Consider the following 14,967-nt stretch of genomic DNA (forward strand, 5'->3'; position numbering starts at 1 on the left):
GTGCCCTACCTCCTCATAGGGATTGTGATTGTGCTATAAATTTGATTCCTGGTAGTAAGTTTCCTAAGGGTCGACTGTTCAATTTATCTGTGCCAGAACACGCCGCTATGCGGAGTTATATAACGGAGTCCTTGGAGAAAGGGCATATTCGCCCGTCGTCATCACCGTTGGGAGCAGGGTTCTTTTTTGTGGCCAAGAAGGATGGTTCTTTGAGACCTTGTGTTGATTACCGCCTTCTTAATAAGATCACGGTCAAATTTCAGTACCCTTTGCCGCTACTGTCTGATTTGTTTGCTCGGATTAAGGGGGCTAGTTGGTTCACCAAGATAGATCTTCGAGGGGCGTATAATCTTGTGCGTATTAAACAGGGCGATGAATGGAAAACAGCATTTAATACGCCCGAGGGCCATTTTGAGTACCTGGTGATGCCATTCGGGCTTTCTAATGCTCCATCTGTGTTTCAGTCCTTTATGCATGATATCTTCCGAGAGTACCTGGATAGATTCATGATTGTATATTTGGATGATATTTTGGTCTTTTCGGATGATTGGGAGTCTCATGTGAAGCAGGTCAGAATGGTGTTCCAGGTCCTTCGTGCAAATTCCTTGTTTGTGAAGGGGTCTAAATGTCTCTTCGGGGTTCAGAAGGTTTCATTTTTGGGTTTCATTTTTTCCCCTTCTACTATCGAGATGGACCCTGTTAAAGTTCAGGCCATTTATGATTGGACTCAGCCTACATCTGTGAAGAGCCTGCAGAAGTTCCTGGGCTTTGCTAATTTTTACCGTCACTTCATCGCTAATTTTTCTAGTGTTGTTAAACCGTTGACTGATTTGACCAAGAAAGGTGCTGATGTGGTCAATTGGTCCTCTGCGGCCGTCGAGGCTTTTCAGGAGTTGAAGCGTCGTTTTTCTACTGCCCCTGTGTTGTGTCAGCCAGATGTTTCGCTCCCGTTTCAGGTCGAGGTTGATGCTTCTGAGATTGGAGCAGGGGCTGTTTTGTCTCAAAGAAGTTCTGATGGCTCGGTGATGAAACCATGTGCTTTCTTTTCTAGAAATTTCTCGCCTGCTGAGCGCAATTATGATGTTGGCAATCGAGAGTTGTTGGCTATGAAGTGGGCATTCGAGGAGTGGCGACATTGGCTTGAAGGAGCCAGGCATCGCGTGGTGGTCTTGACGGATCACAAGAATTTGACTTATCTCGAGTCTGCCAAACGGTTGAATCCTAGACAGGCTCGATGGTCGCTGTTTTTCTCCCGTTTTGATTTTGTGGTTTCATACCTTCTGGGCTCTAAGAATGTGAAGGCTGATGCCCTTTCAAGGAGCTTTGTGCCTGACTCTCCGGATGTTCCTGAGCCGGCTGGTATTCTCAAAGAGGGGGTAATTTTGTCTGCCATCTCCCCTGATTTGCGGCGGGTGTTGCAGAAGTTTCAGGCTGATAGACCTGACCGTTGTCCAGCGGAGAAACTGTTTGTCCCTGATAGATGGACTAGTAGAGTTATCTCTGAGGTTCATTGTTCGGTGTTAGCTGGTCATCCTGGAATCTTTGGTACCAGAGGTTTGGTGGCTAGATCCTTTTCACGGGATGTGTGTTCTTTTGTGCAGTCCTGTGGGATTTGTGCTCGGGCTAAGCCCTGCTGTTCTCGTGCCAGTGGGTTGCTTTTGCCCTTGCCGGTCCCGAAGAGGCCCTGGACGCATATTTTCATGGATTTTATTTCAGATCTTCCTGTCTCTCAAAGGATGTCGGTCATCTGGGTGGTTTGTGATCGCTTCTCTAAGATGGTCCATTTGGTACCCTTGTCTAAATTGCCTTCCTCCTCCGATTTGGTGCCATTATTTTTCCAGCATGTGGTTCGTTTGCATGGCATTCCGGAGAACATCGTGTCGGACAGAGGTTCCCAGTTTGTTTCGAGGTTTTGGCGGTCCTTTTGTGCTAAGATGGGCATTGATTTGTCTTTTTCTTCGGCTTTCCATGCTCAGACAAATGGCCAAACCGAACGAACCAATCAGACTTTGGAAACATATCTGAGATGTTTTGTTTCTGCTGATCAGGATGATTGGGTGTCCTTCTTGCCTTTGGCTGAGTTCGCCCTTAATAATCGGGCCAGCTCAGCTACTTTGGTTTCGCCTTTTTTCTGTAATTCTGGTTTCCATCCTCGTTTTTCTTCAGGGCAGGTTGAGCCTTCGGACTGTCCTGGTGTGGATTCTGTGGTGGACAGTTTGCAGCGGATTTGGACTCACGTGGTGGACAATTTGACATTGTCCCAGGAGAAGGCTCAACGTTTCGCTAACTGCCGTCGCTGTGTTGGTCCCCGACTTCGTGTTGGGGATTTGGTTTGGTTGTCGTCTCGTTATGTTCCTATGAAGGTTTCCTCTCCTAAGTTTAAGCCTCGTTTCATTGGCACTTATAAGATTTCTGAAGTTCTCAATCCTGTGTCATTTCGTTTGGCCCTTCCAGCTTCTTTTGCCATCCATAATGTGTTCCATAGGTCGTTGTTGCGGAGATATGTGGCGCCTATGGTTCCCTCCGTTGACCCTCCTGCCCCGGTGTTGGTCGAGGGGGAGTTGGAGTATGTGATGGAGAAGATTTTAGATTCTCGTATTTCGAGACGGAAACTCCAGTACTTGGTCAAGTGGAAGGGTTATGGTCAGGAAGATAATTCCTGGGTTGTTGCCTCTGATGTTCATGCTGCCGATCTGGTTCGTGCCTTTCATTTGGCTCGTCCTGATCGGCCTGGGGGTTCTGGTGAGGGTTCGGTGACCCCTCCTCAAGGGGGGGGTACTGTTGTGAATTCTGTTATCGAACTCCCTCCTGTGGTCATGAATGGTACTTCGGCGAGTTCTGTCCATGGACTCCCTCTGGTGGCTGTGAGTGGAGCTGCTGGTTCTGAGGTTCCTTCCACAGGTGACCTAGTTTATTCTTCGGCTGGCTCCTCTATTTAACTCCACTCTGATCGTTACTCCTGGCCAGCTGTCAATGTTCTTGTACTGGTTCAGTTCGCTCTTGGATCTTTCTGGTTACCTGTCTACTCCAGCAGAAGCTAAGTCCCTGATTGTTATTTTCTGTTCATTGTTTTCTTGTCCAGCGTGCTTTCATGATTCTGCCTTGCTAGCTGGAAGCTCTGGGATGCAGAGTGGCACCTCCGCACCGTGAGTCGGTGCGGGGGTCTTTTTGCACACTCTGCGTGGTCTTTTGTAGTTTTTTGTGCTGACCGCAGTTACCTGTCCTATCCTCTGTCTGTTTAGTTAGTCTGGCCTCCCTTTGCTGAAACCTGTTTCATTTCTGTGTTAGTGACTTTCATCTTAACTCACAGTTAATATTTGTGGGGGGCTGCCTTTTCCTTTGGGGAATTTCTCTGAGGCAAGGTAGGCTTTATTTTCTATCTCTAGGGCTAGCTAGTTCTTAGGCTGTGACGAGGCGTCTAGGCGAGTCAGGTACCCTCCATGGCTACTTTTAGTGTGTGCGATAGGATTAGGGGTTGCGGTCAGCAGAGTTCCCACTTCCCAGAGCTTGTCCTGTATCTGTTTAACCATCAGGTCATTTCGGGTGCTCCTAACCACCAGGTCCATAACAGGGGCCATAACGTTTGTGCAGCACTATATGGGGCAAGTGTCTGTATGAGCCATAATTAACGTTTGTGGAGCATTACGGTATATGGGGCAAATATCTTTATGGAGCATCTTATGGGGCCATAATCAACATTTGTGCAGCATTATATTGGGCAAATGTGTCTATTGAGCATCTTATGGGGCCATTATTAACCTTTATGCAGGATTATATGGGGCATATTTTAATATGGAGCATCTTATTGGGCCATCATAAACTGTATGGAGCATTATATGGGGCTCCAGATTCAATATGGATATTCAAAAACACTTAACCTACTGATGTCTCAATTAATTTTACTTTTATTGGTATCTATTTTTATTTTTGAAATTTACCAGTAGCTGCTGCATTTCCCACCCTAGGCTTATACTTGAGTCATTAAGTTTTCCCAGTTTTTTGTGGCAAAATTAGGGGGGTCGGGTTATACTCGGGTCGGCTTATTCTCGAGTATATACGGTAATTTGAACTGGATACGCTGAGGGAATGGGAGCCAGTGAAGAGATTTGCAGAGGGGGGAAGCAGGGGAGTAGCGAGGAGAGAGATGAATTAGTCGGGCAGCAGAGTTAAGAATGGACTGGAGAGGTGCAAGGGTGTTTGCAGGGAGGCCGCAGAAAAGGATGTCTCCAGTAGTCAAGGCGGGAGATGATGAGGGCATGTCCTAGCATTTGAGTAGATTGACGGTTGAGGAAAGGACGGATTCTGGAGATATTTTTGAGCTGGAGGCGACAGGAGGTGGAAAGAGCTTGGATGTGCGGTTTGAAGGACAGGGCAGAGTCGAAGGTTACTCCGAGGCAGCGGACTTCTGGTACGGGGGAAAGCATGATGTCATTGATTGCGATAGATAGGTCAGGTAAGGAAGATCTATGGGATGGAGGAAAGATGATGAGTTCAGATTTGTCCACATTGAGTTTGAGGAAGCGAGAGGAGAAGAAGGAGGATATGGCTGATAGACACTCCGGGATTCTGGACAGCAGAGCGGTGACGTCTGGGCCAGAGAGGTAGATCTGAGTGTCATCAGCATAGAGGTGGTACGGGAATCCATGGGACTTTGAGTTGCCCCAAGCCAAGTGTATAGATTGAGAAGAGTAGGGGTCCTAGAACAGAGCCTTGGGGGACTCCAACAGAGAGAGGGTAGGATGAGGAGGTAGTGTGGGAGTGGTAGATGCTGAATGTGCGGTTGGAAAGGTACGAGGAGATCCTGGATAGGGCGAGGTCTTTGATGTATTATCTACAGTTAATTTGTGTTTTTCATTTTTTTTCTTAAATAGAACTCACCAACTTTTTTTCTAAACAGATTTTACCTGATCGACGCATCAAGGATGAATAAAGACAGAGAAAAGATGGTGGAGAAGATATTAAACCTCACTCTGGAGATAATCTTCCATCTTACTAGAGAGGTGAGGAGATCTAGTGTTATGACGTCATTATCTATGGGAATAACAGGGATATGACTGGAGAGGTGAGAGGTTCTGATGTCATCACATGACCTCATTATCTATGGGAATAACAGGTGATATGACCGGAGAGGTGAGAGGCTCTGATGTCATCACATGACCTCCTTATCTATGGGAATAACAGGTGATATGACCGGAGAGGAGAAAGGCTCTGATGTCATCACATGATGTCATTATCTATGGGAATAACGGTGGATATGACCGGAGAGGTGATGGACTCTGGAGATGTCTGTAGTGATATTATTAATGTCTCCACACTCAGGAATACACAGTACTGAAGACCTCTAGTGATGGCTGTCAGGCCAGTGTGTATGAAGGACAGGGAGGAACCCTGCGCCCAATCCCGGGGCCTCGATCTTACCCCCAATTACATGAGGACATCAATGACCAGAAGATCCTAGAACTCACCAACAAGATGATTGAGCTGCTGACTGGAGAGGTGACGCTGCTGGGAATGCTGGGATATTATACAGGACAGCACTGGAGGATTCTGGGTGATGACGGTATCATTGTGTGTCAGGTCCCTATAAGGTGTCAGGACGTCACCGTCTATTTCTCCATGGAGGAGTGGGAGTATCTAGAAGGACACAAGGATCGGTACCAGGAGATGATGATGGAGGAGCACCGGCCCCGCACATCACCAGGTAATAGACAGGACTAAATACAAACGGCCTATAATTCTCTGTATGTAATAATGATGTCAGTCCTGTCTGTGTCTCCTCAGTTCTCTCCAGTAAGAGGACAACCCCAGAGAGATGTCCCGCTCCTCCTCCTCCTCCACAGGACCATCAGGTAGATGGAGATCTCCCTATGATGTGTAGACGGCTGTGACGTCCTTGTGTTCAGTCTTGTTTTCTCCTCCAGTATTATATATTATATACAGCTCTGGCAAAAATTTACACCACTGCACAGTGTTATAAAAATCCGCTTCTCTACATGTCTGACTTCCATTCCAGTGTCAGTTGAATTCCAACCAGAGTACACCTCATTCTACTTAATTTGCTTCTGATTGGGTGATCACCTCAACCAAATCTTATTTAACGAAGGAACAATATAAAAAACACTGCTGTGGTGTTCACAATCCTCTTGCAATAGGACAAGCTTGATGGCAAAATAAGTGCTAGTAGTATCCCAAAAGTAATAGGGATGAAAAAATAACTTTTAACCATGCCAAGGGAGTTGAAAAGAAAAGTTTTGAGTGAGGAAAAGAAGGGCTCAATTCTGGCTTCACTAGCAGAGCGATACGGTGAGCATCATGTTGCCTCCATCCTTAAAATTTATAAGACGGCAGTCCATTACAACAAGGTCAAGCTGCAGACATTGGGTACAACAAAGCTACAGACCGGCAGAGGGCAAAAATGACTCTCCACTGACCAGCATGACCATCATCTTATTCGATTGTCACTCAGCAACCGCAGGATGATATCAAGTGACCTACAAAAGGAATGGCAAATGGCAGCTGGGGTGAAGTGCACACCAAGAACAGTTCATAACAGGCTCCTAGAGGCAGGACTCAAGTCATGTAAAGCTAGAAAAAAGCCTTTCATCAATGAGAAGCAAAGGAGAACCAGGCTGAAGTTTGACAAAGACCATAAGGATTGGACCATAGAGGACTGGAGTAAGGCAATCTTCTCTGATGAGTCTAATTTTCAGCTTTGCCCAACACCTGGTCGTCTAATGGTTAGACGGAGAACTGGAGAGGCGTACAAACCACAGTGTCTTGCACCTACTGTGAAATTTGGTGGAGGATCGGTGATAATCTGGGGAGGCTTCAGCAAGGCTGGAATTGGGCAGGTTAATCTTTGCGAAGGACGTATAAATCAAGCCGCATACAAGGTTATCCTGGAAAAACAGTTGATTCCTTCTGCTCATGCAATGTTCCCCAACTCTGAGAACTGTTTTTTCCAGTAGGACAATGCGGTGTGGATGAAGGACCACCACATCAAACCCCTGTCATGGCCGCCCAATCTCCAGACCTGAACCCCATTGAAAACCTCTGGAATGTAATCAAGAGGATGATGGATAGTCACAAGCCATCAAGCAAAGAAGAACTGCTGACATTATTGTACCAGGAGTGGCATAAGGTCACCCAAAAGCAGTGTGAAAAGACTGGTGGAAAGCTGCCAAGACGCAGGAAAGCTGTGATTAAAAATCATGGTTATTTCACAAAATATTGATTTCTGAACTCTTCCTGAGGTAAAACATTAGTATTGTTGTTTCTAAATGATTATGAACTTGTTTTCTTTGCATTATTTGAGGTCTGCAAGCAATGCATTTTTTGTTATTTTGACCATTTCTCATTTTTAGAAAATAAATACAAAATTTATTGCTTGGAACTTCGGAGACATGTTGTCAGTAGTTTGTAGAATAAAAGAACAATTTACATTTTACTCAATAATATAAAGAGAAAAATCAGACAAACTGAACATTTTGCAGTGGTCTCTTAATTTTTGCCAGAGCTGTATGTTTTATACTTGTGTATTGAGAGTGGTGGAGACGGCAGGATCACAGTTGACCATCAGGTCCTCTTCTGCCTTGAGCATCCCGCCTCAGGGAGCAGTTTAAGGTACCTCTCAGGTCGTGGGATTTTGCCAACTCTTAGAAGTGGGATTTTGCCAGTTCTGTTTTTTAAATTCTTCCAGACGAAAATATAACTGAAGATGTGAGTGGCGAAGCTGCAGGGTGTAGAGGAGCAGTAATCATCTCCTTACTCTCCGTGCAGTGGTATAATGAGTTCATCTCATTATGCTGCTGACCTCAGTGTAGCACCGCTGCAGAGGTGGTGAATATGGTGGAGAAGGTAATTGCTACATGGTCATGTCGATGAATCAAGGAACTTTTATTGTAGGTGGGGGTGGAGTGATGGCACAGTATTAGAGGGGCAGTATGTAGAGTGTGGAAAAGTACGAGACAGTGCTGCCTGGCGGGGGGACAATGCGATGGCACAGTGTAGAAAGAGGTCAGCATGGGGTAGAGAGTGCAAGGGCCCAGTATAGAGAGGGGCCCCAGTGTAGAGCGGTTGATGCATGGAGTAAGACCAAGTGAGGGCCTAGTATAGAGAGCGAAGTTCAGAAAGGTTGGGAGGAAACCGGAGTACCCGGAGGAAACCCAAGCAAATATAGGGAGAACATACAACTCCTTGTAAATGTTATCCGTGGTGCAGTTTAAACCCAGGACCCCAGCTGCAAAGTAACAGTGCTAACCACTGAGCTACATAAGTGATCAGACAATCACAGGGTTCAAGTCCACTAAGGTGACTAAATAATAATGAATAAACACCATAAAAGCAAAGCCCATAAACGATGGTAGAGTTGTGTATATTCACTGCAGACTTATATTGCAGTGCAGTAGGGGGAGTCATTTCATTTTTCACTTCAAGCAGCACAAAAGCTGGAATCGGCTCTGCTGAACATGGACATCAGATGTACGAATCTTCTCACCATTTTCTGGCTATGGAGACGGCTGGATGTCATAATGAGATGACAGGTTGGATTTATATCTATCAGAGCCTTTAATTCCTCAAAGACAAAAATCGGAAGCCAGTCTCCCTCAACTGACAACCTGTGCCGAATACACAGGTATGAGGATCCCGAGGTTGTCACTAAGCCATTAGCTAATATTTATGTCCAGCTTCGAGACCTGCTGCCGTGACTCAGATAATTACTGCTGTCAGTAATTGGGTTGGGTTGTGATGCTAATTACTGATGGTATCTGCTCATGTAAATTATTTCCTGTAACTTCTCCGAGCATGTTTTGCAGCTTTTGGATCCGGATAAAGATCTGAACAATATTAATGGTCCAGAGAGAAATGTGAGGGGCAATCAGTGGTGTAAAGAGGAGACCCCTAATGTGAGGGGCGATCAGTGGTGTAAAGAGGAGACCCTTGATGTGAGAAGCGATCAATGGTGTAAAGAGGAGACCCCTGATGTGAGGGGCGATCAATGGTGTAAAGAGGAGACCCCTGATGTGAGGGGTGATCAGCGGTGTAAAGAGGAGACCCCTACAGATCACTGCCCAGGTGAGGGTCTTTAGATGCAAGTAATTTTGGAATTTTTTTTATTATAATTTTTTTTTACCGGTATGTGTCAGCATGTATTTGCTATGTAATCTGAGAGCAGCATGATGTAGTTTTAATAGAATCCTTTTTCTTTTCCTCTGCTGTAGATGTAGCAGGGCTCAGAATGCTGAATTGTGTATAACTCCGCCCACACCACTGATTGGCAGGTTTCTGAGTACACTGTCAGCAACCTGCCAATCAGTGGGGGGGGGGGGTTTACACAGAATAGCTGGACTGCCTGGAACGCAACACCTAGTCATCTAATGATCAGCTCCTGCTGATAAAACACTGATTGTATTGAAGCTACAACAACATGTATATTAACATGCTTCTTTTTTGTTGTTGTTGCAAGATAAGACACCGAGAATTGAAAATGTATTTCTTTTTTTTTTTTGTTTTTGCATTTCAGAAAATAAAGAAATGAAAGCTGTCACTATTTTTTTTTTAAACTTTAAAATTTTTTTGTAGAAAGGGAAAGCGGCCTATTTTTATTTGATCCACAAGCTGTAATTTTCACTGAGACATTACTTTTTTATCACTTTTTTTGTAGGGAAGAATGGGAAACTGCAGTTCTGGCATTGTTTTTTATCTTATTTTCCTTCTCTGTGCATGATAAATCTATAGGATTATAGTACCATTAATATGGTTTAAGTGATAAATAAGGTATCATTTTCTTTAAATGTTTTACTTTTACATAAGAAAACCACATAAAAAACAACTTTTTTTGCATCATATATAGAGAGCGACAACGTTTTCATTTTTCCATAATGATTTGGTTTTTTTTTCCGTAATGATTTGTATTTTTACAAATATTTTGGGGACCATTAGTCTTTTTGATCATTTTTTTAAATTTCATTTTATGTGAGGCAGAGATAATTGTTCTAAAGAATATAAGAATATAAATATTGATTTTAATGTTCTTTTATTTGAAAATAATAGACGCAATCTTATTTTTTGGCAGATGACTGTACTTGGAGCTCAGAGGGACATCTATCTTCAGATTTTAAAGAAGATAATTGTGGTATTATACTTCATACCTATGAAGAGCATGCCATTATCTCTGATATATCTTCAGACCTTCACATGCAAGAACAGTCATCTAATCCTTCCAAACAAGTTCTATCTCTTAATTCATCAGAAAATGTTAACCAAAATAAAAGTCACAAAAAAGGTGTTCAACATCAAAGGACTCACACAGGGGAGAAGCCATATTTATGTTCAGAATGTGGAAAATGTTTTACTTGGAAATCACGGCTTGCTGCACACCAAAAATCCCACTCAGGGGAGAAGCCATTTACATGTTCAGAATGTGGAAAATGCTTCAGGCAGAAAGCAAAGCTTGTTGCACATCTAAAAAATCACACGGGGGTGAAGCCATTTTCTTGTTCAGAATGTGGAAAATGTTTTACTTGGAATTCACAGCTTGTTGTACATTTAAAAACTCACACAGGAGAGAAGCCATTTACGTGTTCAGATTGTGGAAAATGTTTTACGCAGAAATCAAAGCTTATTGTACATCTAAAAACTCACAAAGGGGAGAAGCCATATTCATGTTCAGAATGTGGAAAATGTTTTACTCAGAAATCAGATCTTGCAAGACATCATAGAATTCACACAGGAGAGCCATTTTTATGTTCAGAATGTGGAAGGTGTTTTACTTGGAAATCACAGTATCATGCGCATCTAAAAAACCACAGAGGGGAGAAGCCATATCCATGCTCAGAATGTGAAAAATGTTTTAATTGGAAATCACATCTTCTTTTACACTTAAAATCTCACACAGGAGTGAAGCCATTTTCATGTTCAGAATGTGGGAAATGTTTTACTCAGAAATCGGTTCTTGCTAGACATCAAATAATTCATACAGTAGAGAGGCCATTCTCGTGTACTCTGTGTGGAAAATGCTTTAAACAAAAGTCAGTACTAATTATACATCAACGAACTCACAAAGAAAAAACATTTCCATGTCCACAATGTGGAAAATGTTTTAGTCACAAATCAAATCTTTTTAAACATCAAAAAAACCACACAGGGGAGAAGCCATTCTCATGTTCAGAATGTGGGAAATGCTTTGCCAAAAAATCAGTTCTTATCAGACATCAAATAATTCACACAGTAGAGAGGCCATTCTCGTGTACCCTGTGTGGAAAAAGCTTTAAACAAAAGTCAGTACTAATTATACATCAACTAACTCACAAAGAAAAACCATTTCCATGTCCACAATGTGGAAAATGTTTTAGTCACAATTCAAATCTTTTCAAACATCAAAAAAATCACACAGAGGAGAAGCCATTCTCATGTTCAGAATGTGGGAAATGCTTTGCCAAAAAATCAGTTCTTATCAGACATCAAATAATTCACACAGGGGAAAAGCCATTTACTTGTTCTGATTGTGGGAAGTGTTTTACACAAAAATCAACTCTCGTTAGACATCAGAGAATTCACACAAAGTAGATGCAAGTTTTTTAATTTTTTCATTGAGAAACAATATAAGGAAAAAATACGATAGTTTGATGTAATAAAAGAAGATTGATGGTTAAGAAATTTATGAAGTTGCCAAAAAACAGAGTCCAGATAACATTGATATATCATCCTGGTGCACAGAATATTATACATTAATATAATTGTCCTAAAACTTGTCACCAACCAATAAGAAACTTTTGCTTTAAAAATGTCTTTATCATGTCCTATTGAAGGTCAGAATCTTGTGAATAAATATACGACTTTGTGAAAACTTTTAGTTCACTTTCTATTTATGAAAATGATACTTTTCTGCCACTACATCAACAGGAGTAGTCTGGGACGGGGGGTCAGAGGGGCCTATGTCCCCAGGGCTGGTCTCCTAGCTGCAACTTAGGACTGCTCAACCACACATTACCTTGGCAGGCATAAAGTACATGTGAATGCTCTGCCGACACAGCTGTATCACGCTGATTGGTGAAGCAGCAGTCACAAGAATTTGTGCTCCTGCCCTTTGGTGGAGCAGCAGTCACAAGAGGCTGCAGTGTGCTTCTGCTCTGATTGGTGGAGCAGCAGTCACAAGAGGCTGCAGTGATCTCCTGCTCTCTGGTGGAGCAGCAGTCACGCGAGGCTGCAGTGTTCTCCTGTTCTCTGATTGGTGGAGCAGCAGTCACAAGTGTTTGCAGTGTATTCCTGCCCTCTGTTGCAGCAGCAGCAGTCACGGGAGGCTGCAGTGTGATCATGATCTCTGATTGGTGGAGCAGCAGTCACAAGTGTTTGCAGTGTGTTCCTGCCCTCTGGTGGAACAGCAATCACTAGAGGCTGCTGTGTGAATTTCTGCTGTTTGGGGAGCAGCAGACAGTAGAGGCTGCAGTGTGCTTCCAGCTTTCTGGTGGAGCGCCTCACCAATTGGAGAGCAGGAAGCCAACAGTGCTGCTCCGCTGAGGAAGCTGCTGCTGGCTGCTCTACATCATGTGGAATAGTGATCACAAAATAATAAGTTTTCATATATCCTTTAATAAGATGTGTAGTCGAGGGGTTACAAGGACACTAAACTTCAGGAGGGCAAATTTCCAACGGATGAGAGAGGATCTTGGTGCAATTAACTGGGACGATATCCTGAGACATAAAAATACACAAAGAAAATGGGAGACGTTTATTAACATCCTGGATAGGACCTGTGCACAGTATATACCGTATGGGAATAAACATACTAGAAATAGGAGAAAACCAATATGGCTAAATAGAGCTGTAAGGGGCGCAATAAGTGACAAAAAGAAAGAATATAGAGAATTAAAGGAAGTAGGTAGTGAGGGGGCATTAAATAAATACAAAAAATTAAATAAATTCTGTAAAAAGCAAATCAAGGCAGCTAAGATTGAGACAGAGAGACTCATTGCCAGAGAGAGTAAAAATAATCCCAAAATATTCTTTAACTACGTAAATAGTAAGAAACTAAAACATGATAGTGTTGGCCCCCTTAAAAATAGTCTGGGTGAAATGGAGGATGAGGAAAAAGCCAATATGCTAAATGACTTTTTTTCATCAGTATTTACACAAGAAAATCCCATGGCAGACAAAATGACTAGTGATAAAAATTCCCCATTAAATGTCACCTGCTTAACCCAGCAGGAAGTATGTCGGCGTCTAAAAATCATTAAAATTGACAAATCTCCGGGCCCGGATGGGATACACCCCCGAGTACTGCAGGAATTAAGTACAGTCATTGATAGACCATTATTTTTAATCTTTAAAGAGTCCATAATAACAGGGTCTGTACCACAGGACTGGCGTATAGCAAATGTGGTGCCAATATTCAAAAAGGGGCCAAAACTGAACTCTGAAATTATCGGCCAGTAAGCTTAACCTCTACTGTGGGTAAAATCCTGGAGGGCATTCTAAGGGATGCTATACTGGAGTATCTGAAGAGGAATAACCTCATGACCCAGTATCAGCACGGGTTTACTAGGGACCGTTCATGTCAGACTAATCTGATCAGCTTCTATGAAGAGGTAAGTTCCGGATTGGACCAAGGGAACCCAGTGGATGTAGTGTATATGGACTTTTCAAAGCTTTTGATACGGTGCCACACAAAAGGTTGATGCATAAAATGAGAATAATGGGGATAGGGGAAAATATGTGTAAGTGGGTTAAGAGCTGGCTCAGGGATAGGAAACAAAGGGTGGTTATTAATGGAGCACACTCGGACTGGGTGGCGGTTAGCAGTGGGGTTAGTATTGGGCCCTCTTCTTTTTAACATATTTATTAATGACCTTGTAGGGGGCATACAGAGTGGAATTTCAATATTTGCAGATGACAGTAAACTCTGCAGGGTAATCAATACAGAGGAGGACAATTTTATATTGCAGGATGATTTATGTAAACTAGAAGCTTGGGCTGATAAATGGCAAATGAGCTTTAATGGGGATAAATGTAAGGTCATGCACTTGGGTAGAAGTAATAAGATGAATAACTGTGCTTAAGGCCGGGGTCACACTAGCGTATTGCATCCGATGCGAGAGCATCGGATGCGATATGCTAATGACACTCGGCTCCTGCTCGCAGCAGAGCAGGAGCCGAGTGTCATGCGTCTGTGCTCCGATTCTCTCGCACAGGGAGGATCGGAGCACAGCTGCGGAGGAGGCGGAGAAATGAATTTCTCCATCTCCTCCATTGCTGGGGTCCGCTTATAGCGCACATCACTCGGATGATATCCGAGTGGTGTGCGCTGTCTCACTCGCACCCATAGGCTTATATGGGTGCGAGTGAGTCGAGAGTTTTCCTCGGTCCGAGACAATCCCAGCATGCTGCGATTGTCTCGGACCGAGGAAAACGGCCGACAAAAAGTCGGCTGGTGGGAGCGGCCCCATATGGTAACATTGGTCAGAGTGCAATGCGATTTTTTATCGCATTGCACTCGGCCGTATTACGGTCTAGTGTGACCCCGGCCTAATTTTAAAACTCTGGGCAAAACAGTCAATGAAAAAGACCTGGGTGTATGGGTGGATGACAAACTCACATTTAGTGGCCAGTGTCAGGCAGCTGCTACGAAGGCTAATAAAATAATGGGATGCATTAAAAGAGGCATAGATGCTCATGAGGAGAACATAATTTTACCTCTATACAAGTCACTAGTTCGACCACACTTAGAATACTGTGCACAGTTCTGGTCTCCGGTGTATAAGAAAGACATAGCTGAACTGGAGCGGGTGCAGAGAAGAGCGACCAAGGTTATTAGAGGACTGGGGGGTCTGCAATACCAAGATAGGTTATTACACTTGGGGCTAATTAGTTTGGAAAAACGAAGACTAAGGGGTGATCTTATGTTAATGTATAAATACATGAGGGGACAGTACAAAGACCTTTCTGATGATCTTTTTAATCATAGACCTG

General features: G+C 43.4%; 1 protein-coding gene across 1 annotated transcript in view; it reads left to right on the plus strand.

Moving 5' to 3' along the window:
* Positions 1–14,967, plus strand: part of LOC138658168 (zinc finger protein 850-like) — a 111,158-nt gene that overhangs the window by 43,476 nt on the left and 52,715 nt on the right. The window contains exons 2-7 of the mRNA XM_069745846.1: positions 4,898–5,000; positions 5,320–5,496; positions 5,578–5,701; positions 5,782–5,849; positions 8,817–9,075; positions 10,076–11,565. Coding sequence (XP_069601947.1) covers positions 4,923–5,000; positions 5,320–5,496; positions 5,578–5,701; positions 5,782–5,849; positions 8,817–9,075; positions 10,076–11,565 — 2,196 coding nt within the window. The 5' untranslated portion in view covers positions 4,898–4,922. The remainder of the gene's footprint in view (positions 1–4,897; positions 5,001–5,319; positions 5,497–5,577; positions 5,702–5,781; positions 5,850–8,816; positions 9,076–10,075; positions 11,566–14,967) is intronic.

Source organism: Ranitomeya imitator, chromosome 1 (assembly GCF_032444005.1).
Source record: "Ranitomeya imitator isolate aRanImi1 chromosome 1, aRanImi1.pri, whole genome shotgun sequence".
Lineage (NCBI taxonomy): Eukaryota > Metazoa > Chordata > Amphibia > Anura > Dendrobatidae > Ranitomeya > Ranitomeya imitator.